Source organism: Callospermophilus lateralis, chromosome 5, assembly GCF_048772815.1.
Source record: "Callospermophilus lateralis isolate mCalLat2 chromosome 5, mCalLat2.hap1, whole genome shotgun sequence".
Lineage (NCBI taxonomy): Eukaryota > Metazoa > Chordata > Mammalia > Rodentia > Sciuridae > Callospermophilus > Callospermophilus lateralis.
Genome location: NC_135309.1, coordinates 41,055,874 through 41,079,520, shown reverse-complemented (window position 1 = coordinate 41,079,520; position 23,647 = coordinate 41,055,874). Strand labels below are relative to the sequence as shown.

The 23,647-nt window shown below is 39.8% G+C and overlaps 1 protein-coding gene across 1 annotated transcript; it reads left to right on the top strand.

Annotated features, from left to right (window-relative positions):
• Positions 1–5,930: 5,930 nt before the first annotated feature.
• On the top strand, positions 5,931–23,384 carry Znf354b (zinc finger protein 354B). The gene is made up of 5 exons (XM_076856560.2): positions 5,931–6,092; positions 6,852–6,934; positions 10,218–10,344; positions 11,224–11,319; positions 20,640–23,384. Exons 2-5 carry the CDS (start codon positions 6,902–6,904, stop codon positions 22,214–22,216), a joined length of 1,833 nt encoding a protein of 610 aa, XP_076712675.2. The 5' UTR covers positions 5,931–6,092; positions 6,852–6,901; the 3' UTR covers positions 22,217–23,384.
• The last annotated feature ends 263 nt before the right edge of the window (positions 23,385–23,647 follow it).

Genomic DNA, 23,647 nt, shown 5'->3' with positions numbered 1-23,647 from the left:
GAATCACCATATACAGGATCAAATTCAAAGGTCATCATCATTGAATCCTCTTCTTCTGGTCCCAGAGGTATGACCAAGCTCACACCTACCTTTCTCCACTTCTTCACTAGCTCTCCCCTTCATTGGAAGAGACTGCTTCAGTATTAGATCTACCAAGAAAGCTTCCCTGATACATCTGGTCCCAGAAAATGTCCCTATTCTGGGCTCCCATTCATCATCTATATACCACCTACAAAATAAAATACATCATTATTTTTTGAAATAGATTGTATATTTTTTCTTTCCTTATTCAAAAAATGTGATATCTTTAAAGTATACACCATGCTTCTTATATATTCACTCAACAGAAGTATATTGCTCTCCTGGCACCAGGCATCATGCTAGACACTGGAATGAAGAAAGTGGACACAGATTCTACCCTCAGTGTGCAATCTAGATGGGAAGGCATCCGGAGATAAACATAACCCACAGACATATGTAGTTGCCATTGTAGAAACATTGAAGGAGGTGTAATTTGATTAATGCATATGTAGGGGAAATGTAATATGGAGATGTACATTCACATCGATCATCTCCTTCCAGGTGACATGGAAAATGAGACATGAGATTCAACATCCATGTCCCTTATATGTGTATATCTTTAGCACCAATGTCAACATGAAAATGAAGGCTCATGATTAATCAGGTGCCTGAAATCCAACAGTAATGAAAAGAAGGAGAGATGGGGTAAAATTACAGCTCAGTGGTACCTGAATCCCAGCAGCAGCCCCCTCATAGAAACAAGAGTGAATAATTCAAACCCGAGTTAGGAAAGTATACTCAGAGCCAAGAAGTTCTCCTTTCCCTCTTTTATTTTGTAATGACCATTAACTTCAGATAGAGAGCAGAAATAAGCAATAGCAATTATTTAGTTTCAACATTTATTTAGATAACAGGGCATTTAATGGACTTCTGGACAGGAAGACCGGTCAATAGTATTTGGAACTACAATATTTTCTCTCAAGTAGATTCGAACCCAATGTGAAACCTGCACGATGGTTCTGCACCTGTTTTAGAGTTGGTGAGGACTGAGCACTCTGGTGCTGCTGAGAGGTGAGGACTGACAGAAGAGACACAGGAGACCAGTGTGGAGATGGCCACAGATAATTTATCCTGGTGCCTGGGTGTCCTCGGTGTACTTCTTCAGTAAAAAGGCACACAGGAGCCTCTCAGGGGGAAATCACGGGCCTGGCTGGGAACTGGCACTAGGGAAGTGGGAGAATCAGGCAAGCGAGAAGGGAACATCAGAGGGGGTGTGGGAGAGGACATGAGGAAGAACGAACTAGGTCGGCACAGGCCTTCTGCCTGAATCCCTGCCTTTCATTTCACTTAGACAAGGAGTCAAGCCCACTCTGGATGTGTCCCAGAGCAAAGAATCATCATCTTCGGCCCCTATAGTTGGGGAGAAAGTGCAGACAAGAGGCAGGAGGGAAACCATAGTCCCCTCCAGAACAGGGCAGGTGCCATATCAAATCATCTGCTATTGTGAAAGGAGAACATATCAGCAGAGGATGGCCAGAGAATTCTCTTCTCAGCCCAAGGATGGGTTCCCTCAAGTCCCTCCCTTGAGGACAGAGTTTCTCCATGTCAGCATTTTGATCCAGATAATTCCTTGATGTGAAGGGCTATCTAGGGCATCAGGTTTAGCTGCACCTCCAGCGTCTAGCCACGAGGTGGCAGTAGCTTCCTTTCAACAAGAAGGAAAAGTGGGGGGGGGGGGGGGGATCCAGAAACAACAACAACAAAATCAGCTCCAGAAAATGCTAAATGTTTCCTGGATTGTAGAGTCACACCCAATGAGAAACACTGCATTAGCGTTAGTTAAGAAACCATCAAGGCGTTCCTGAGAGAAGATGAGGATACTGCCTTTTGCTCCCTCTCCTTGCATCCCAGGTCTGGGGGTACAAGGAGGTGACACCCTCTTGAGTACCTATAGATGTTGGCAGCCCTGAATTCACATAAGCTTTTGCAGAGAATCCCAGAGTCCCATTCATTGTCTTCTTCTGGCAATTTGGGGGCTCCAAGGGCATCTCTTTGAGGGCTTGAAAGAAGGGCCTTTGGAATCCTGTGCTGACTTTCCTGGAGATGCCCTTCACCCCACATACTCTGAGAGCATCTCCTCCCTGGTCTCCATGGATCTCAGACCAACATCGCTGCCAGGATTCTTTGTATAGACGCTGTCACAGAGATGTCTCCCTGACCCCAGGCTCCTGTGTCAACCCTGCTCCAGCTCCTGTGGCCCTACTTTCTTGCTTCATGTGGGTCACAGCCCCTCACACACACTCAGTTCTGACCATTCTCAGTTTCCCACCTTAAGCCAGGCCCAGCCTACTTAACCCAGGACTGAGATAAGATAGAAGAAATTTTAAAATAGGAATTAAGGTGGCATAAAGGAAGGACAAGAATGTATATTTAATCTGAGTTTCCACATACTTTTCCAGGCCTGTCACTCCCTGAGCCAGTCTGTCTCCCAGGTCTGTCATTCTCAAATGTTTGGGAAATCTATAAAGCTTAGAGGTACCATAAAATCATTCATTTATTATAATAACCTTACATACTGTTAATTAACTCACCAACAAATTGATTAAGTAAATAGAGATAGGGCATTTTAAGAAATCTATAAGGTAGGGAACTTCCCAGCATTATCTCTTAATCAGATAATGAAGATCACATCATCCCAAAGATCCTAAGAATGTTCAGACCACCATAAGCCATCTTGGGATCGCCAAACTATTGTCATTTTTACATACTTTCTCATACCCAGTCCTCACCCAGTTTCCTTTAAAAGAAGATCCAGGAACCCCCAAAATGCATCTCTCACTCTCCAGATGGCCTACATTCTCCCTTCACTGTGTATTCTTTGCTTTCCTAAATAAATCCCTGTGCCTTTCCTAACATGTGAGGAAATGCTTTTTCACTATGTTTATCAAAGACTCCCACCAGTCCAGAGTTCAATTCACCCCTCCAAGGATAGTAGATCTGGATGGGACTTCATTTCCAGGAAAATTTCAAGGAACTCAGGGGACTCAAAGCAAGCCCTGACAGGAATATTTCCACCCAAACTTGAAGTGTCAAAACTTCTGACTTTGTATAATAAACTGGAGTTTGCGGTATTTTTGTCATTCTATATTTCAATAACACATTCATTAAGGTGCTTTCTCATAGACAACAGTATCACCATCTATCCAAACTGGTGACCTAATGCTGGGTTCACAAAATCTGACTATTCCAATAACTTGAGAAAATGGCAAAGAAAGCATGCAAACACACAGAAGTACCTTTTCAAAATCCAGGGATGGCTCTGTGAACTTAGGGGTCTGTGGAAAGAGAGAGAGCCACTGGAATTCTTTATTCTTATATAGGGGACACAAGGGGAGGTTCCATGGAACATTCTATCCCCAAAAGGGCAAAGGGGTAGGGTTACAAAGGAACAGGTGGGTGTAATTCAACCAAACCCATGGGTGACGCCCACTCCTGGAGCCACACTTTCCTTATCAGCAGAGGTAAAGCCCAATGTATTGCGGGGTGTAATAACTTTTCAGTACCCCTTTACTCAGGACTTAAAGGTGTGCACATAGCTTCTGTCCAGAGTGGCTCCCAACACATCAGCAATAGCATTTGTTTTTGTTCTAAATGTTTTTACTTGAATGCACCAAACAAGAACTTACTTTACCTACCCCAGATTAAAATAGCATAATAGGTGCACAAGTCATTTGCTACGACAGTTCTAATATGTGAATAATCTCCTATTCCTGGTGATTAGAGTAACTTTACATAAGCAGTTGTTTTTATACACTCTATTAACCCACAGATGCTAAAATCATACCAAAAGAAGTGGGGGTCTTCCTTACAAGTGTGGGGCAGTATATTCTATAAGTGAGAAAGGGGAGAGAAGGACTGATGCTACCCACTCTAAAAATGCCAAATAGTTGAGAGTAGAATTTTTTATTCCTCTTTTCTCCCTTGGCAACAGGCAGTAAGGGCTCTGGCACCAAGAACCAGTTTTTATACTGACTGTTTACAAAATGTTTCCACACATGACATTCATCCTTAGGGTTACAAATAACAGTCCATTCACTTTGAAGAAATATGTGTCTACTCCTTCCTGCTCCCTCTTGCCTTCATGCCCCTATCCCTGTCCAGGCTTGATCATTAGCTGCTGATCTACTGTCCCTAGCCCAGTTTGGTTGAAGAGCCTTTGTCCACACTGAGCTCCACTGGATGTCTGAGGATTAGGCACATCATGACATCACTGATCTCGAGACTGTTCTGCTTCTGTGTTGTTCTTGTTTATTCATATATTACCCTTTACCAGATGTATAGGTAGCAAATGACTGTAGCTGTCACTATTGCCCTCAGGATCATGTGGCTCAGGAAGGAAGGGCTGGGTGGCCCAGGTGCAGGGTCAGCTGTCTTCCAGATCTATGGGATACCTGGTCCTGGCTGGTATATCCATTCATGTCTCTCTTAAACACGAGTAAGACCAGAAAGCCAGGACCTACTAACAAAAGAGATTTTACTCCACTGACAGCTCTCCATCTTTGTCCTTTGAGTCCTCTTCCAGGTTTATTGCTTTGATAGCAAATGAGAAACACAGGGAACTGCTGTCCCAGAAGCTGTGATTCTACCCACCAACAGGAACAGGGGCCTTTTAAAGAGATGATGCATAGGCCTCAGTCCACGTGTTCTTTGTTGGAGTTGTAATTCACTTGTTACCTTGGGAAATAGTCATTTCTGAGATCCATTCCCCAGAGTCTGGATTACTTCACTTTCAGGTGGGTGAGTGCTCAAGGACAGATAATCCTGTCTAGGATGGGGAAGAAAGGTAATCCTGTTTCCCCTGAGATTGGGGAGGGGGAGACATTAGGGAGGAGGAAGAGAAAGAAACATGTCCATTTTAAAAATCAGTTGCAGTGGAAGAGCAGCAATATTCAAAGCACAAGGTGGTCCACTGTTGCAAATAGAAGAGGCAAAAATAACCATTCTTATTTTGTTCCTGATTTTAGAAAAAGCCTTCGTTTTTTTATCATTGAGTATGATGTTAACTGTGTGTCTTTCATATGTGGCATTTAATTATGTTAAAAAAGGTTCATCGTTTTGTTTTTTTAATCATGAAAAGGTGTTGGATTTCAACAACTGATTTTACTACATTAGTTGAAACGATGATGTAGGGACTTTTCCCCTTTATTCTATTAATGTGGTATATTACATTGATTTCCCAATGTTGAACCATTCTTCATTCTGGAAAGAAGTCTCACAGATTAAGGTGTTTAACCTGTTTTAAATGCTGAATTGAGTTTGCAGCTATCTTGTTGACTTTTGCATTTAAATTGATAAGGGATATTGGCCTGTTCTTCGTTTGCTTTTTCCTCATAACATTTTCCCTCTTAAATGCTATATAATCGTGTTCATGGCTTATTGTCTGCTTTCTATACCCTTAAGAAAATTCTCCAGGGCAATAAACTTCCTTTTGTTTGCTGAGCATTTTAAATCACTTCCTGTAGTTCTTGATACATAGCAGGTGTTCTGTACTCATTCGCGGAATAACTCCATTGGAAATGGGTCTGGTTCTGACTATTATCTAGTGTCCTCACCATCATTTAGGCAGATACATACCTACAAGATAACGCCCACAGGAAACCTGCTTCCCTTCTGGAAGAACTTTGTACCCAGGGTCCAGAAGCTCACGGAAAGTGTAAACACACCCAGAAGCGCTAAAGGGAGCTCTGTTGGGGCTGGGCACCCTACTGCAGGGCCCCTCAGCGCAGGCAAATGCAGAAAACTACACTTCCCAGAATCCTCGCGTGGACTACATTTCCCAGAAGCATTAGCGGCTGGCCTTTCCTCCCCGCCCCCCCGCCCCGCCCCGCCCCGCCCTCCTGAACCTTCGGGGCCGCGGAGTGTCTGCCGCCCGGTTTCCCGCTGTAGTGCTGAGGTGGCTGGCGGCCGGGGGTCCCGACGCCAGGCTGCGGCGAGCTGGGCGGTTCCGGAGCATCCCGCATGCGGAGCGCGGCCCGGCGAGGCATCACCCCGGGAGCCCCGAGCCTGAGGAGGTGAGCGGCAGAGGGCGGTGGGAGGCGGACCCGGGCCTCCGAGGATGCGGCGCCCGAGTGAGGGGAACAGGCCCGCAAGGTGCGTGGAGAATCCTTTGTGGGACGAGCGACACCCTGGCGCTTTTTGCCTGCCTCCGCCAGCCGTCCCGTGACGTCGCCCCAGGCGCGTCAGGTGGGGCACTTGGCCCAGGTTTTCGGCAGTCCCACCTCCGGCTTCCGCAGATCCGTCCACCGCGCGTTCCCTGCCCTGGCCCGGCGTTAAAACTCTGGAAATTGATTTCTTGACGGGGGATAGAGAAACTGGGAAAAGCTTGTGGAGGAAAATTGCGCAGGGGTGCCGGTGAGATTAGAGCGAATGTACAGGGCTTGGAATCCTGGTCCCATCCTCACTGGCTTGTGGGGAACTGGAGCAATTGGCCCCGCTCTGTTCTTAGTTTTCTGATCCATAAAAAGGGGTGCTAGCAATGCTACCTGATGATGTGGGGCTAAATAGTGTAAAGGTAATGGTGCCTGGCACTTGGTGAGGCTCAGTGAGTCCCTGCTGTGATGGAATCCAGTCCCCTTCTCCCAGTCTTGCTTCTGGAAATTCTCAGAACCATGAAGAGACAAGCCCTGGACTAGGACGCCAGCCCATGTCTCTGATTCTGTCCACTCCTAGCTCCTTCTGACATTCCTCTACAGACATGTGGAGTCAGAACTGCTGGTTCTGAGGGGTGGAAAACTGAAGATCTTCCTCGTGGTATCTTTTTCTTCTTTTAGATCTCCTGGAGACTGCACCCATCCTGGGGAGAAGAGTCCAAAAAGAGGATATGGCTCCTGAGCAAAGGGAATCAAGGTCTCAGGTGAGCTCATTGCCATATCAGTTCTTAGTGGATAGATTTGGTGGTGGTGGTGGTGGTGGTGGTGGTGGCTGGATGGTTTTATCCCTCTTAACTGAAGTTCTATAGCAATACAAACCTCACTAGGATTTGGGACCTAAGTCCTGTGAATTTAGGGGAGCCAATCCACCTTTACAAGTGGTAGATTACTGTAGAGAATACTCCCCACACATATGAACACATGTCCAGTGTTCATTTTTTAGTTGATACATTTATTCACTTATCTTAATCCACTGTGATCGCTCATTTGACAGGTAAGATGTCACATAACTTTATATCACTAGGGACAGAATAAACATACACAACATGATAAAATTCCTCTCTGGCCCTGCATCTTTCATTCATCCTTGTCTTCCTCCCTGCCCTTGACAAAATGCTTTTCTTTTTATAGTCACCCCTGAGCATCCTCATGATACTTCCTCCAGATTTCTCCAGCCCATTTTTTCTCCCTCTCTTTTCTAAAGATCAAGTGCTTTGCCTGTACTCTTCTCCTGAAAACTAATCTCAACCTGCCATTTTCAACCCTGTGTTGGGAAAATGGGGGAAGTAACATGACCTGTCAACAAAAAATAGCCATGTTGCAGGGGACACAGGTGGAGGGATCTCTTTCTCTGAGGGCACAGAGGAGACTCCTCAGGAAACATAAGGAGGGTTCTACGACATATTGGTGGTAATAGAAATAGAACACACAGTGGTTAGAAAGTTGGACTTTCGAGCCACACAGCCAGGTTTTAACTGTTGTTACTGTTGGTGGGCCTTGGGCAAAAATAATTCCACTTCTCGGTGCCTCAGTTTCTTCACCAGTAACAGAAAGAGCAACATGCCTAACTCCTCAGTAGGTGAGAGGATGACATGAGTTAGTGCATAGGAAGTGTTTAGATCGGGGGGAGCACACAGTGACAGCTAATTGTGTATGGTTATTGTGGTAGCTGAAAGATACAATATTAATAAAAATATTAATGTTAATAGATAGAAAGTGCTATACAGTATTTCCAGGACGCAGAAAATACTGCCCTTTCTCTACTCATCTTCATCTGTCATTAACAGTTGTTATTTTTGAGTGTCCAGCATGTTGAGGAATGTGAGGAGGCTTTGAGTTTGTTATTATTTTCACAATAGTACAGCAGTTAGTATTCCTGTTTTACATACATATGAGGAAATCAAGGTTGAAAAAAGTCAACCCAAGTTTATGACCACAATCCATGCTTGAACTGTCTAGCTGCTTTTCTGATACATCTTTCAGAACATAAACAGACCCAGCCATGTGTTACCAGGGCACTTTAGCAATACGGGATCATCTTTGGACCCACAAGAATGGTGGGATTTGATTTTTCTGGCAACAACCAGTATCTGCCATTGTGTGTTTGAGCTGTTCTGTTTTCTTTAAGCTTTTCCCATTCCATTCCCAGAGAGCAAGGTTGCTCTCCTGCTCAGAACCTTCTCTATCCACATGTGTCAGTGAATCCCCTACCACATCTTATTTCTGCCTGCTGCCCATGTGTCAGTACCACACTATTTGTAAAGGATCAGAGAAGGTACTGGGTTCATAGTTGGAAACTTTAGTTCGGGTCTTGCTGTTGCCACTAGAAGCGCATGAGACCTGGGGTTTTGGCTGTCCTGAACCTTATTCTCCTTGTTTCTAAAGTGCAGATTGAACTAGGAGATGGCATATGATCCCACTACACAGCTTTTTTTTTTTTCATTGTGCAAACTATTTCATGCATTTTCCTTATATGCTGATTGTATAATTGAATTCTTTGAGGGTGAAGATTCTTTATTGTATTCCTTCCATATACCATTAAGTTATCTTTCTTATCATATACGTATTGCATGCTCATCAGGAAAAGCTCAAAGAATAAATATGTGTATGAGCATTAAAACTCTTTTTCATATGCTATAATCTCACCACACCATTCAGATACCAAGAGTGTGGGAGTTTTTCTTCACTCACCAAGTAAGGAGTGCTGCAATGGTGAATCCCAACTGAGCATCTTCTAATTCAGTACAGTTCTGACATTGTCTACCTGGAGGTAATGTCAGACCCCACAAAACTTTCTCCCACTTCAGATCCCATTTGCAAGTCTGGGTCTCCAGTACTTGACCAACTGGCTACACATTGAGGTTCCCACGACCTCCTTCCTTTGGCTTGATTAATTTGTTAGACCGACTCACAGAACCCAGGGAAACACATTTACCTGTTTATTGTAAAAGGTATTAAAAAGGATTACAAATGTAGAGGTGCATAGTGTAAAGTATGGGACAAGGGATATAGAGCTTCCACATCCCTTCTGGGTGTACCAGTCTCCAAAAACCTCCATATGTTCAATTTTCGGACTCTAAATCCTGCCAGTTTGGGTTTTATGGAGACTTTGTGTAGGCACATTGATTAAATTATTGACCCACTTAACCTTCAGCCCCTATCCTGATGATATCCAGAAGCCTCCTACCACAGTCAGCTTATCACCAGAACTAGGAGCAGGACTAGAGATGGAGTCAGGTTAAAGTTGTACACTTCAGTGTTTTTTCTAGGGCTTGCACATTGCCCTCCTATCATGTTACTCATTGTGGACAAGAACATGGGATATGAACCAAGGGCCAAGGGAGCACACTTATCCTCTCTGTACCTTTGTTTTTTCTTGTATATAATGGAGTCAATGACAGTTCCTTCTTCATAGGATTGTGGTGAACATCAAATAGATTATACACAGAAGATTAACATAAAGCTCTCAGAGCAGTTATTGGCCCATAGAAAGCATTTAATAACTGGAAGCTATTTTAATTTTCATAATTACTATCCTCAAGCTTGTCGCAACAGATACTACCTTATTTTACCTAGTCTGTATCAGCATTTAGGTTATTTCCAACATGATAAATATCCTTATGCATGCAATTTGTGTATTCTTCTTTACAATCCAAATATGGTAATTGGTAAGTAAGAAGATACCCATTTCTAAGCTTTTTAAAAGGTATTATCAGATCTCCATCAGAAGGATTATTCTAATTAACTCCTTTGCTGATTACATTAATCCTCTATATGCCTCTCATAGTGGTTAACACAAGACCAGTTCCTACCTCCTGCTGCTCTGTTTTTGTCATTGGATGAATATCCATTAAAGGAATGAGTGGCCTCTTGAGAACCTTGAATAGTATCAGCAGGATTTCATGGTAGCCTGTTTAACTCCATTTCCTCCATCTACATGCTGTGGAGGGTTGGTTCTGGGTGAGCTGGAGTGTCTTGTTCTTACAGGTATCAGTGACTTTCGAGGATGTGGCTGTGCTCTTTACTCGGGATGAGTGGAGAAAGCTGGATCCTTCCCAGAGAAGCTTGTATCGGGAGGTGATGCTGGAGAACTATAGTAACCTGGCCTCACTGGGTAAGGAAATCCCTTGTGGACACAGTTCAGAAATGGGGAGATCTCAGCACCTGCTTCCCTGAATAAAAGCTGGGGGTCATCAAAAAAGTTTAGCTGAGCTTTGCCTTAGGATTATACAAATCAGATATCTATAAATATTGAGAATTGAGGTGTAGAATTGCCCCATGTATGGGAATGAAGGGGGTTGGTGTTGATTATTACCCCCTCCGTCAACACAGTTTCACATTTGAAATTCCTTCACAGTTGAGGCAACATTTTCCTATGATTTTTTTATTATTTTTTTAGTTCTAGACGGACACGATACCTTTATTTTATTTATTCATTTTTTTATGTGGTGCTGAGGATCAAACACAATGCCTCACATGCTAGGCAAGTGCTCCGCCACTGAGCTACAACCTCAACCCTTTCCTATAATTTTTGTTTGTTCTGCTCATCCCTGAGCAGAGGCATACCTTAGCCTTCCTGACTAACCTACCATTTCCCTTCTCTACTTCTCTTTTCCAGCCAGATGAACACTGTTAACTCTGTCTCTGAAAAGAGATCATAGACTATTTTTTTTTAATTTAAACAAAATACTTGGTACATAATCTTCCCCATAGATACCTGCTTAAAGTTTTACACATCTGACATTTTCTACAGAAAGATAAGTCTTCCTGTTTATCATATTTCCCTCATATACAATGAATTTTACCAAAATCATGTTCTATAAATCACTTACCTTTTACTTAATACAACCTTTACATCTTTGGAGTACATCCTAAGCATCCCACAGAAGATCTTTGTGTCATCCTCAGATGTGGGATACTATGATTCAAAATATGGCCAAGTCTTTTTTACTTATGTGTATATTTATTTATTTTTTATTTTGCCTCTGAGCAGGACCCCCATTCACCAAACCAAAGGTGATCTCCCTGTTGCAACAAGGAGAAGATCCCTGGAAGGTAGAGAAAGAAAGTCCCGGAGACTCTTCTCTCGGTGAGTGGGCAAGCCTCAGGTATCTAGAATCACTGTAGGCTGCGTAAGAAGAGGCTGCAACTTGGAGTATTGATTGGGAAACTTCCTTTAGGGTTCTCAGGCCTCAAGAAATGATGGGGAAGAAAATGACCTTACAAATGGAATCCAAAAAGAAGCTCCCCTTCTAACAGCAGTTAAGAGTGACTTCTTCAGAGGGAGGAGTGAATAAGAATATCAGTCAATGGTCAGTCTTATTCACACACAGGAACCACACTAGAAGGCTAACTGTAGGCATATTAATGAGCATCATCAAGACCTATTTCAGTTGGAAAAGACCTTGAGACTCACCTGGGGGAACACTTCAGCCAACTCCTTTGTCTCAGAGGTAGAAAACCTGAAGATGGGGGTAAACCCTAAAGGAAGTTATAGGTCAACCCAGATGGAAAGGAAGACAAAGAGCCTTGATACTTTGTTAGTGCCTATTTTGCATACATTTTGCTCCATGTTCTGCCCAGAACCATATATAAACTCCTAAGCTGGCACACCAAAATGGGTTTTTCTGCAACTGAGCCTCCTTCCCACTGTGGGACTCCTTTAACTTAAATAAATCCTGCTCTATTTACTCTTAGAAAAAAAAAAAAAAGTGATGGGGAAGGGAAAACCCAGGCTCCTAGACGCAATCTTCCTCTTTTTATTCAACCTGTTATTTCTAATAAGGGCTATGTTTTCATGTATTCCTTCAACTCCCCCTCCTCAGCTCTGAACAACTGCCCTGAAGGAAAATAATTAGTAGATTACTGAGTAAAGGGGGGTTGGCTGCTAGAGTTGTTTTCTGCTCCATTTCTCTTGAGGGATGGTGCTCCTTCCTTTCCTCAAAGGTGTGTCTGGTGGGAGTTCTAGGGGAGCTGTGGATGCAGCTGTGCTGTCACCTGCCTGGACTCTAGTAACCTCAGAATAGCCCTTCCTGCACACCCCGGAGCACAGTTGAAAGACCTGGAGATCTACCTGTTCTTGGAAGTACCTCAGATTATTAACTGAGGACCAGAACTAAAATCCTAACCCTTGAACATCCAGTAGCAGAAAGCTCATGCTCCCAGGGCAGAACTCCCTAGAACGTCCAGTTCACAAAATATACTTTTACAAAGTTATTTTCACTTCAGAACTATTCACAAAGAGGTAAAAAGCAAAGCAAACCTACAAGAAAAACGAACTTCCATCATCCCTGGGTTTGTCAGTTTTACACTGACAATGGAAGGACATGGCTTAAAGGGTCTTCATTTTTTATTTGGCTTTGTTGGTTATGAAATGAGCCCAAAGCATAAGCACTTGAGTTGTATTTTTCTGGAATAGATGTACTAAGAATAATGGGGTTAAGCCGACTTGTACATCTCTTAAGTCTGGTTCATGCCTAAATGTGAAAATGTCTCAGAAATTTAAAAAAAAATTTTTTTTTTGAGAGAGAGAGAGAGAGGATTTTTTTTTAATATTTATTTTTTTTAGTTATCGGCGGGCACAACATCTTTGTTTGTATGTGGTGCTGAGGATCGAACCCAGGCCGCACGCATGCCAGGCGAGCGCGCTACTGCTTGAGCCACATCCCCAGCCCCTTAAAAATTTTTAATTCATTTCCTTCCAATGAAAAACTGATGTCCTCTGTGAAATTTTCTGGGACAGCATCTTCATGAAGGAAGCATGCGTTTTCCCAATTTCTGCAAGGTATCAGAGGACTTAGTAGCAACCCCAGTGAAATAGCCTGTAATGGTTTTTAAAAGTCGGCCAAAGTGAGTACATAGTATTCAGCACCCCTGGTTCCTTTTTGTTTTTTGTTTTTGTTTTTGGTTTTGTTTTTGCTTTTTGTTTTTTTAAAGATAGATAGAGAGAGAGAGAGAGAGAGAGAGAGAGAGAGAGAGAGAATTTTTTTAATATTTATTTTTTAGTTTTCGGCGGACATAACATCTTTGTTTGTATGTGGTGCTGAGGATCGAACCCGGGCTGCACGCATGCCAGGCGAACACGCTACCGCTTGAGCCACATCCTCAGCCCACCCCTGTTTAATTTGTATGAGTGTTGTTCCTATCTCCCTGCTCTCTCCAACAAAGACCAGTAAATGGGCCCTGCACTTCCCTTACTACCACCCCATCATCTCCTTTTAGCTGCCAGAAGGATCTATTTAAAAGGAAAACCATGCTGTATTGTTCTTGTGCATAAAATCCCGATTGGCTTCCACCAAGGAGCACAATCCAGAGTCCTCATCACAGCCTTCAGAGATCTACTTGTTCTAGCACCAGCTACCTCTTCACCTTTATCTGCTCTCACCCTGCCCTTTATTTGAGGACTCTAACCAGGCTGACTGCCACCTCAGGGCCTCTGCATTTGCTTTCCTTTTGGTGACCATTCTTTCTGTTGACCACAAATACATATAACTTACTTCTTTGTGTTGCAGAGATTTCTTGAATAGACAGTGCATCTAAAACAGCCCTCTATTTCTCCACATTTTTATCCCCTTAGCATGCTTTTTTTTCCTTCAGCATGCTACTAATATTAGTATTATTAATGATCTTTCTCTTCCTTTGCATCATAGGCTACCTTATGCAGTGTTTCCTGTTTTGTTCATTACCTTTCCCCCAACACAACACCTCAGTGGCTGGCCATTGTAGGTTTCCACTTACATAATGAATGCAGGAGTGACTTGGACTAGGTTAGTGGTGATGGGAGACCAATCCAGAAACAGTTGGGAGATAAAAGCACATCTTGGATTATATATGGAAAACAGAAGAAATGGAGTTGTGAGGGATTCTTGCTAGGTTTCTGGCTTTTGAGGGGATAGATAGTGACATTATTCAAGGAGTTGATAATATCTAGAAGGAGGACTAATTTGGAAGATGGTGGAAATTTGCTGGGTTTTTTTTTTTTTTGCCGGGGGGGTCTCATTTTACTTTTTTTTTTTTTTAAAGTGTTTATTTTGCCAGGCATGGTGGTGCCCGGCTATAATATCAGTGGTTCGGGAGGCTGAGCAGGAGGATAGCAAGTTTAAAGCCAACCTCAGCAAAAGTGAGGTGCCAAGCAACTCAATGAGACTCTTGTCTCTAAATAAAATACAAAACAGGCCTGGGGATGTGGCTCAGTGGTTGAGTACCCCTCTCTCCCCAAAAAGTGTTTATTTTGAGACAGTTGATTTATATGCAATTAAAAGAAGTGGTACAGAGGGATTCCATGTCCCATGTGCCCAATTCTAGTATAATACTGTATCACAACCAAGATATTGACACTGATACAATGAAGAAATGAAGAATTCCTCAGTCTGTACAAGAATGCCTCCTGATACCCTTTTTTAGACACACCTATTTCCTTCCTTGTTTATTGTCCCTATACCCCACCTTCCTTCAACTTTAATCCTTGGTAACCACTATGTGTTTTCTATTTGTATAATTTTGTCCTTTCAAGACTGCTATAAAGGGATATAACTCAGTGGTAGAGTACTTGTCTAGCATGCATGAGGCCCTAGGTTCAATCCCCAATACCACAAAAAAAGAAGAAAAGCTATACAAATTAGATAATACAGTGTTTACAGCCTCTTTTAGAATTGGCTCCCCACCTAGCATCATTCTCTGGAGGTTCATCCAGGTGATATATGCATCAGTACTTCATTCCTTCTGATTGCTGCATTGTATGCCACGGAATGGCTTTGTCACAATTTATAGAACTATTCCCTTGTTGAAGGACATCTGGATTGTTTCCAGTTTAGGGCAGTTACTAATGAAGCTGCTGTAAACATTCATATACAAGTTTTACACAAAAATACATAAGTTTTTATTTTTTGTCTAAGAGTGCAATTGCTAGGTCATCATGGTAGTTGAATGTTTAGTTTTGAAGACAAGTAAATTGTGTTTTAGAATGACTGTGCCATTTTACCATTTTATGTTGCACTAGCAATGTGTGAGTAATCCAGTGTTACTGCATACTTGCTGACATTTTACCACATCACTACTTTTTATTTTAGCCATTCTGATGGATATATGATCAAATACATAGTGATTTTTATTTGCATGTTCCTAGTGTCTGTTGATGTTGGACTCAACATATTTCCATATGCTTATTTACCATTTGTATGTCTTCTTTGTATAAAAGATACATGTGTTTTCTTGTATATGTTTCTGTATAAAAATATCTGTTTATGTTTTTTGTTCATTTTCTACTTAAATTGTTTTGGGGTTTTGTTTAGTTGTTTTACTGTTGAGTTTGAGAATTCTTATTTTCTTAATAGTAGTAATTTTCAGATGTGTTTTGCAAATATTTTCTCTAAGTCTGTAATTTTCCTTTTCATCCTGTTAACTGGGTCTTTTATAGAGCAAAAGTGTTAATCTTGATGAAGTCCAATTTATCAGTGTTTCCTTTTACAGTTTGTCTGTTTGGTATTAAATGGAAAAACTCTGCCTATTCTTACATCTTAAGGATTTTCTTCTGTTCCCGCCCCCCCAAAAGTGTTAAAATTTAACATTTATGTACATGACCCTTCTTAAGTTTTCTTAAATTATTATTAGATGTGAAATTGTGTTAAGGTTCGTTTTTTTGCTGTGTATATTCAATTGTTCCTCCGTTGTTTGTTGAAGAAGCTATTTTTCTTCCACAGAATTCTTTAGTACTTTTGTCAAAAAGCAGTTGAACATAGTTGTTAGGATGTCTGTTTCTGGGTTTTCCTTTCTGTCCAGTTGATCTATGTCTGTTCCTCTGCCAATACCAGTGTTGATCACTATAACTATACATAGGCCTTAATGTATGTATATAGTGGTTACTCTCAGTATTTTTCCAAAATTGTTTTAAGCTATTCTAGTTCCTTTGCTTTTTCATACAAATTGTAGAATAATGACCACAAAAAAAAAAAATTGCTTGGATTTTGATAGGAATGACAGTAAATCTGTATATTCATTTGAGGATAGTTGAGATCTTTGTTATGGTCAATGTTCTAATCCACATGGCATGTCTGTTTCTTTAGCTTTTTAAATTTTTCAGTGGTGTTTTGTAATTTTTATGTGAGTGCTGCATGTATTTTGTTAGATTCACTTGCAAGTATTTTTGAACAATTGTAAATGGCATTACAGTTTTAATTTTAGTGCTCACTGTTCAATGCTATTATGTAGAAATATAATTAAGTTTTCTAAGTTAATATTGTTCCTGTAACCTTCCTTCTACGTAATATATTACAGATTTCTTAGGATTTTTAACATACTGTTACCTACAAGTAGGGACAGTTTTTTCCTTTCTGAGATATATACACACACATTTATGTGTGTGCGTGTTTTATTTTCTTCCCAGTTGCACTGACTAAACCATGCTGAATAAGAATGGTAAAAGCAAGCCAGGACTATTGGCACATGCTTATAATCCCAGTGATACAGGAGGCTGAGGCAAGATGATCACAAGTTTGAGGCCAGCCTGGCCCTGTCTCAAAATAAAAATAGCTAGGGATGTAGCTGTGTGGTAGAGTACCCCTGGGTTCAATCCCCAGTAACTCCTCCTCTCCCACCCCCACAAAAAAAAAAAATGTGGTTACAGCAGACATTCTTACCTTGGTCCCAGTTTTGGGGGAAAGCATTCAGTGTTTCCCCAGTAAATATATTAGCTGTCAAGTGTTTTTAGATATCGTTAATTTAAGAAACTTCTCCTTATTTTTGGTGATTTTATATTTGTATATCATGAATGGTGGCTGGATTTTGTCAAACTTTTTTATTTTTTTTATTTTTGGGGGTCATTGTTGTTGTTGTTGTTGTTACTGGGGATTGAACCCAGGGGTGCTTAACCTCTGAGCCACATCCCCAACCCTTTTAATATTTTATTTAGAGACAGGATCTTGCTAAGTTGTTTAAGGCCTCAATCGATTGCTGAGGCTGGCTTTGAACTCGCTATCCTCCGGCCTCAGCCTCCGGATCCTCTGGGATTGTAGGCATACACTACCATACCCAGCTGGATTTTGTCAGATTTTTTATATTAATAGAATAATATTATTTTGGTTTTTTGCCCATTAATATTGTTGAATACTTTAATTTGTTTTAATGTTGAACCTGCCACACAACACTGGAATTAACACACATAATCATGGTGTATAATTCCTTTCATATATTGCTGGGTGATATTTACTAATATTTTGTTAAGGACTTTTACATTTATATTCATGAGAGAAATGGGTCTATGGATATATTTTTTAAAATTTATTTTGTAAATGTAGATGGACAGCATGCCTTTATTTTATTTGTTTATTTTTATGGTGCTGAGGATTGAGCCCAGTGCCTCATATATGCTAGGCAAGCGCTCTGCAACTGAGCTACAGCCCCAGCCCCATGAATATATTTTATTATACTGTAATTGTCATATCAAGGTAATGTTCACTTCATAAAATGAATTAGGAGGTGTTTCCTGTGCTGATATACCTGTGACAGAGGATTTCACTCATACCAATGTAAATTCTAGATGTATAAAAACAGAATACTTAAGCCAGGCTCCAGGGATCATGCCTATAATCCCATTTGTTTAGGAGGTTGAGGAAGGAGGATTGTGAGTTCAAAACCAACCTCAGCAACTTATGCCCTAAGCAACTCAGTGAGACCCTGTCTCTAAATAAAATATAAAAAGAGAATATTTAAAAATCAGACTTATCCCAACTGTCCCTTAGTGAAATTGTGTTGGTATATCAACACATGAAATTCTATGCAACAGTAAGAAAAGAAGTAAGAGAGAACCTCTGTAAATTTCCCTAGGAGAATCTGGATCCCTAGAATCTCCATCTCCAGAATATATAATGAAGGGGATAGATACATTATGAATATGTTATGAAGGAGGAAATGCAGAACAGTGTGTATCACACCTTTATATAAGAAACAAGAATGATACACATCTCTGATTAATTATAAGGTGAAGACAAAAAAAAGAGGATAAGGATAGTTTTTTTTCTGAAGGCATCTTGTTTATGGTTTTTAAATTAAAAGTATGAAAATTCTGATGTGATTATGAAACAAGATTAAATAATAAAGAAATCCTCAAAAATGGAGAACAAAATGAAATAAATGAACCTCATTGTGTTTCAACTTTGGCTTAAACAGAGAAGAATCACTTCAGTGTCTTTAAAACACTGCAATTCAACTGAATTTCCTAGTGGAATAATAGCCTAAAGACAAAAAAAATTGCCAACAAATGTTAAATTGTTCTTTGTTTTGTTTTGGGGTTTTTGGTTTTGGTTTTGGGGTTTTTGTTTTGTTTTGTTTTGTTTTGGGTTTTTTTGGTACTGGGGATTGAACTCAGGAGCACTTGACCACTGAGCCACATTCCCAGCCCTATTTTGTATTTTATTTATTTAGAGGCAGGGTCTCATGAGTTGCTTAGCACTTCACCATTGCTGAGACTGGCTTTGAACTCACAATCCTCCAGCCTCAATCTCCCAAGCCACTGGGATTATAGGTGTGCACCACCATGCCCAGCTTACATTGTTCTTAATTCTCATATTTTTAGCAATAATACTGTTATGTTATTTTGAAATTACAATGTAGATTATAAGAAAAACAAATGAATAATTTTGTTCGTATTAGAATCCCATTTTTAACACAAGAAAAAAGGGATGAGAATATAAAATAAGATAGGTTGCAAGGCCTATAATGCTAAGTTTGAATTGAAAATATAGAAGAAACTTACTCCTATTGCAAGGAAAGATAGAAAAGTGTAAGAAGGCTTAATTTTTAATTTGAATGTGGGAAATTTCAAGCATATGTAAAAGTAAGGAGATAGTATACTGAATCCCCATTTGTCCATCATTCATTTCAACAGTTATCAACTCATGGTCATTTTTCTTCCATTGATACCAGTGGTTCTGTACTAGGGGCTCTTTTGTCATTTGCCAATGTCATGAAAGATTTTTGCTTATGATAACCTGGGTGGGAGTGTTCTATCAGGAAGGTACTAGTGGCATCTAGTCATGCTAAATTAGTGTGTCAATTGCTACTACTTCATGCTACTACTTCACTGAATAAGTTTTATCATTAATTCTCTGGGATTTTTTGGGCTTAGTGCTATACCATCACTTACCTTTTACTCATCCCTATATCTCTAATTGATTTCTTATGTCTGATTGCATTAATACTTCTACAGCATTGAATAGTAGGAGAAATAATGGATGTTCTTACCTTAGTTTTCATTATATTGGAAATACACCTAGTGTTTTTTACTATGTAAGGTACTAGCTGTAGGGCTAAGGTATGTGTGAATTTTACCATAATGTGGAAATATCCCCCAGTTTCCTGTTTCTGTGCGTGTTTATATTATCTGTAATGCAATATTTTTTAAAGCTTTTTTGATATCTCTAGATATATATTTTTCCATTAAATACATATATTATAATAGAGTTGTGTACCATTTAATGATGTTTTTGGTCAACGATGGACCATAACATTGGTTCCATAAGATTACAAAAAAGTAGGAAATTTCCTACTTAGTAACATCATAGCCATTGTACCCTTTTTTTTTTTTAATTTTTTATTTGGCAGTACTGAGATCTGAAGCCAGGGAGCTGCACCTGGCTAAGAGTACTTACTGAGCTGTATGTACTCTTAGCCCTTTTTTTTTAGTTATTTATTTTGTGACAGGGTCTTGCTAAGGTACAAAGGCTGTCCTTCAATTTGCAATCCTCCTGCATCAGCCTCCCAAGTCCTGGAATTGCACGTGCTCCACTCCCAGCTTTGTATTGTTATTTTATAGTGTGGTTTTACTTGTGAAAATAGATAAGTTTAAGTAGGCTGTGTTACCCTGGCAGCAGCCTCATCCATCTTGTGTTTACAACATCAACGGGTCACATCAAGTGATTAATCTATACCATCTAGGTTATGACACATAATTGCACATTGTTTATAATAAAGAAAAGGCATAGATTGTTGAAGCTTAGTGTTATGAAAAGGTGCAAGAGGAGTTAACATTCGCACTGAATCTGACAGTTCCAGAGGGGTTTTAACATATAGGAAAGGGAATCAAGACATTGAAGATTAGAAATAATTTCAGAAGTAAGGTGATATATAGATCCATCATAGACTTTAGATACCAAACTACATTTCCCAACTCATATGCCTCTTCTAGTTCATTCTCTCCATTCCACTTTGTCAAGCATGCCCTCTGTAAACAAGCTTACACTTTGCTTTTGTTTTTATCTAATACATCTGCCACCATTCATTTTCCTATTTTTCCCTTTTGCTAGTGTCTTTTAGACATGTAGCAAACCCTTATTTAGATATCATTAATATTTCCTCTATAAATTTAGTCTCAATCACATTAATCATTGGCAACTTCTTTCTTTTCTTTTCTTTCAGGATACAAGAGCAGTCTTCAAACCACAAAGTCAACTCAAACTAAAGACTTCACATTTCAAGGGCTGAGGAGGAAAAGACTAAAAAGGGATGAACTCTGGGATGTTATATCAGAAAAACCCTGTATATCTGAAAACAGGTTAAAAAGACAGCAAGACAAAAATGAAAGCTTAAAAATATTTTCAGTTACCCATAAGAAAATTCTTACTATAGACAAAAGCCATAAAAATTTTGAATTTGGCCAAAACGTCAGCCTAAAATCAGTCATATTTAAGAAACAAAGGATTTCTAGAGAAAGAACACCCTTAACGTATGAAATACAAAGAAATAATTTCAAACAGAATGCAAATTTACTTAACCAACCAAAAATCAAGACAGCAGAGAAACGTTATAAATGTAATACATGTGAAAAAGCTTTCATTCACAATTCATCCCTTCGTAAACATCTGAAAAATCACACTGGAGAGAAATTATTTAAATGTAAAGAATGTTTGAAAGCTTTCAGCCAAAGTTCTGGTCTTATTCAACATCAAAGAACTCATACTGGCGAGAAACCCTACATATGTAAAGAATGTGGGAAAGCCTTTAGCCATAGTGCATCTCTTTGTAAGCACTTAAGAACCCATACTGTAGAGAAATCCTATAGATGTAAAGAATGTGGTAAATCCTTTAGCAGAAGATCTGGCCTTTTTATGCATCAAAAAATTCATGCTCGAGAAAATCCCAATAGATATAATCCAGGTAGGAAGCCATCCACATCTCTTCCAGGGTGTCAGAGAATTCATTCCAGAAAGAAGTCCTATTTGTGTAATGAATGTGGCAACACCTTTAAGTCTAGTTCATCTCTTCGTTATCATCAGAGAATTCACACCGGAGAGAAACCTTTCAAATGTGGTGAATGTGGGAGAGCCTTCAGTCAGAGTGCATCACTTATTCAACATGAACGAATTCACACTGGAGAAAAGCCCTATAGATGTAATCAGTGTGGAAAAGGTTTCACTTCTATTTCACGACTCAATAGACATCGAATAATTCATACTGGAGAGAAATTATATAATTGTAATGAATGTGGCAAGGCCTTAAGTTCCCATTCAACACTTATCATTCATGAAAGAATTCACACTGGAGAGAAACCTTGTAAATGTAAAGTGTGTGGGAAAGCCTTCAGGCAGAGTTCAGCTCTCATTCAGCATCAGAGAATGCACACTGGAGAAAGACCCTACAAATGCAGTGAGTGTGGGAAAACATTCAGGTGTAATTCATCCCTTAGTAATCATCAGAGAATCCATACTGGAGAGAAACCCTATCAATGTGGGGAATGTGGGATGTCATTTGGCCAAAGTGCAGCTCTTATTCAACATCAGAGGATTCATACAGGAGAAAAACCCTTTAAATGTAACACATGTGGGAAAACTTTTAGACAAAGCTCCTCACTTATTGCACATCAAAGAATTCATACTGGAGAGAAACCCTATGAGTGTAATGCATGTGGGAAACTCTTTAGCCAGAGGTCATCCCTTACAAATCATTTTAAAATTCATATAGAAGAGGGCTCCTTGAAAGCAGATTTGCATGTGTAAAAGCCTTAAACCAAAGCTTATCAGAGAATATGTACTTAAGATTGATTTATTGAACATTAGGAATATCAAAAAACTATTTTGATAGTCTTCATTAGATATAAATTCCAAGGATTAAACCTTGGCCATGTAATCATATGAGAAAAATTTTCATACCTGTCATTCGCTTTTTCTTTTTCTTTTTTCTTTTTTTTTTTTTTTTTAAGCCATACTGGGGATTGAACCAAGGGTTGCTCTACTACTGAGCTATACCTCCAGCCCTTTTTATTTTTTGAGACAAGGTTTCACTATGTTGCCCAGTCTAGTTTTGAATTTGGCAGTCCTTCTGCCTCAGCCTCCCAAGTTGCTGGAATTACAAATGTACACCACTGAGCCATTTGTCATTTACTCTTTAAAATGTCCTGCATAGACACTTCACAGTTGCTGACATGATAGTAGCCATTTGTAAGATAAAAGATGGGCTTTTTTTAACCCTGTCTTTTTCAGCATTATACAATGTGCAACATGTAAATATGGAGAAAAACATCTGGGTTCAGGGGTGCTGAATTTCTCAGAAAAGCAACTGTATAAACTACTAGCATATTTATTACAACTAACACTTTTATAAGAAAGGAAAGAATTGATCTTAAAAATATATGCATTTTTAGAGCAAAGGACCAAATAAAAGAAGAAAACAAACTATGAGCTACCTCTGAGTGTCTGTAATTCACCTTTTCCTAATGTACTGTCAAACTGGCATGGTTATCATTTTAAAAAAGAAAAGAAAAATATATGTTCCTTTTTGCTTCTGGTAACTTTATAAACTACACCTAAAAGGCTCTTAAATTTCTACACAATTCCTAATTTTGTTTTCAGAATAATTTTTCTTAGTTGCTTTGAGGTCATATCTATTATTAAGCCATACTTGCTATGCTCTGAACAGTGATACTGGATAATTTAAATAGAACTTTAGTTTGTTTTGGCAATCATGTCAAGATTAAAGCTATGCCGGGCATGGTGGTGCATGCCTGTAATCCCAGCAACTTGGGAGGCTGAGGCAGGAGGATCTCAAGTTCAAAGCCAGCCTCAGCAAAAGTGATGCACTAAGCAACTCAGTGAGACCCTGTCTCTAAATAAAATACAAAATAGGACTGGGGATGTGGCTCCAAGGCTGAGTGCCCCTGAGTTCAATCCTCAATACCCACTCCCTCCCCCCCACCAAAAAAAAAAGATTAAAACTATATTTCTCAGTTGGAAAAAAAAAATTCCAGTATTTGGGAGAAACTATAACCAGTGGAAAAGTCTTGAAAAGGAATCACTTCATGAAGTAAAAGTTTATTTTTTCACTTGAAGTCTTCTAGTTTTTACAATTTCAGACTGCAAAAAAAAAAAAAAAAAAAAAAAAAAAAAAAAACATGAACTTTGGAAGTGGTTTACATTTGTTTATGCCTAGGC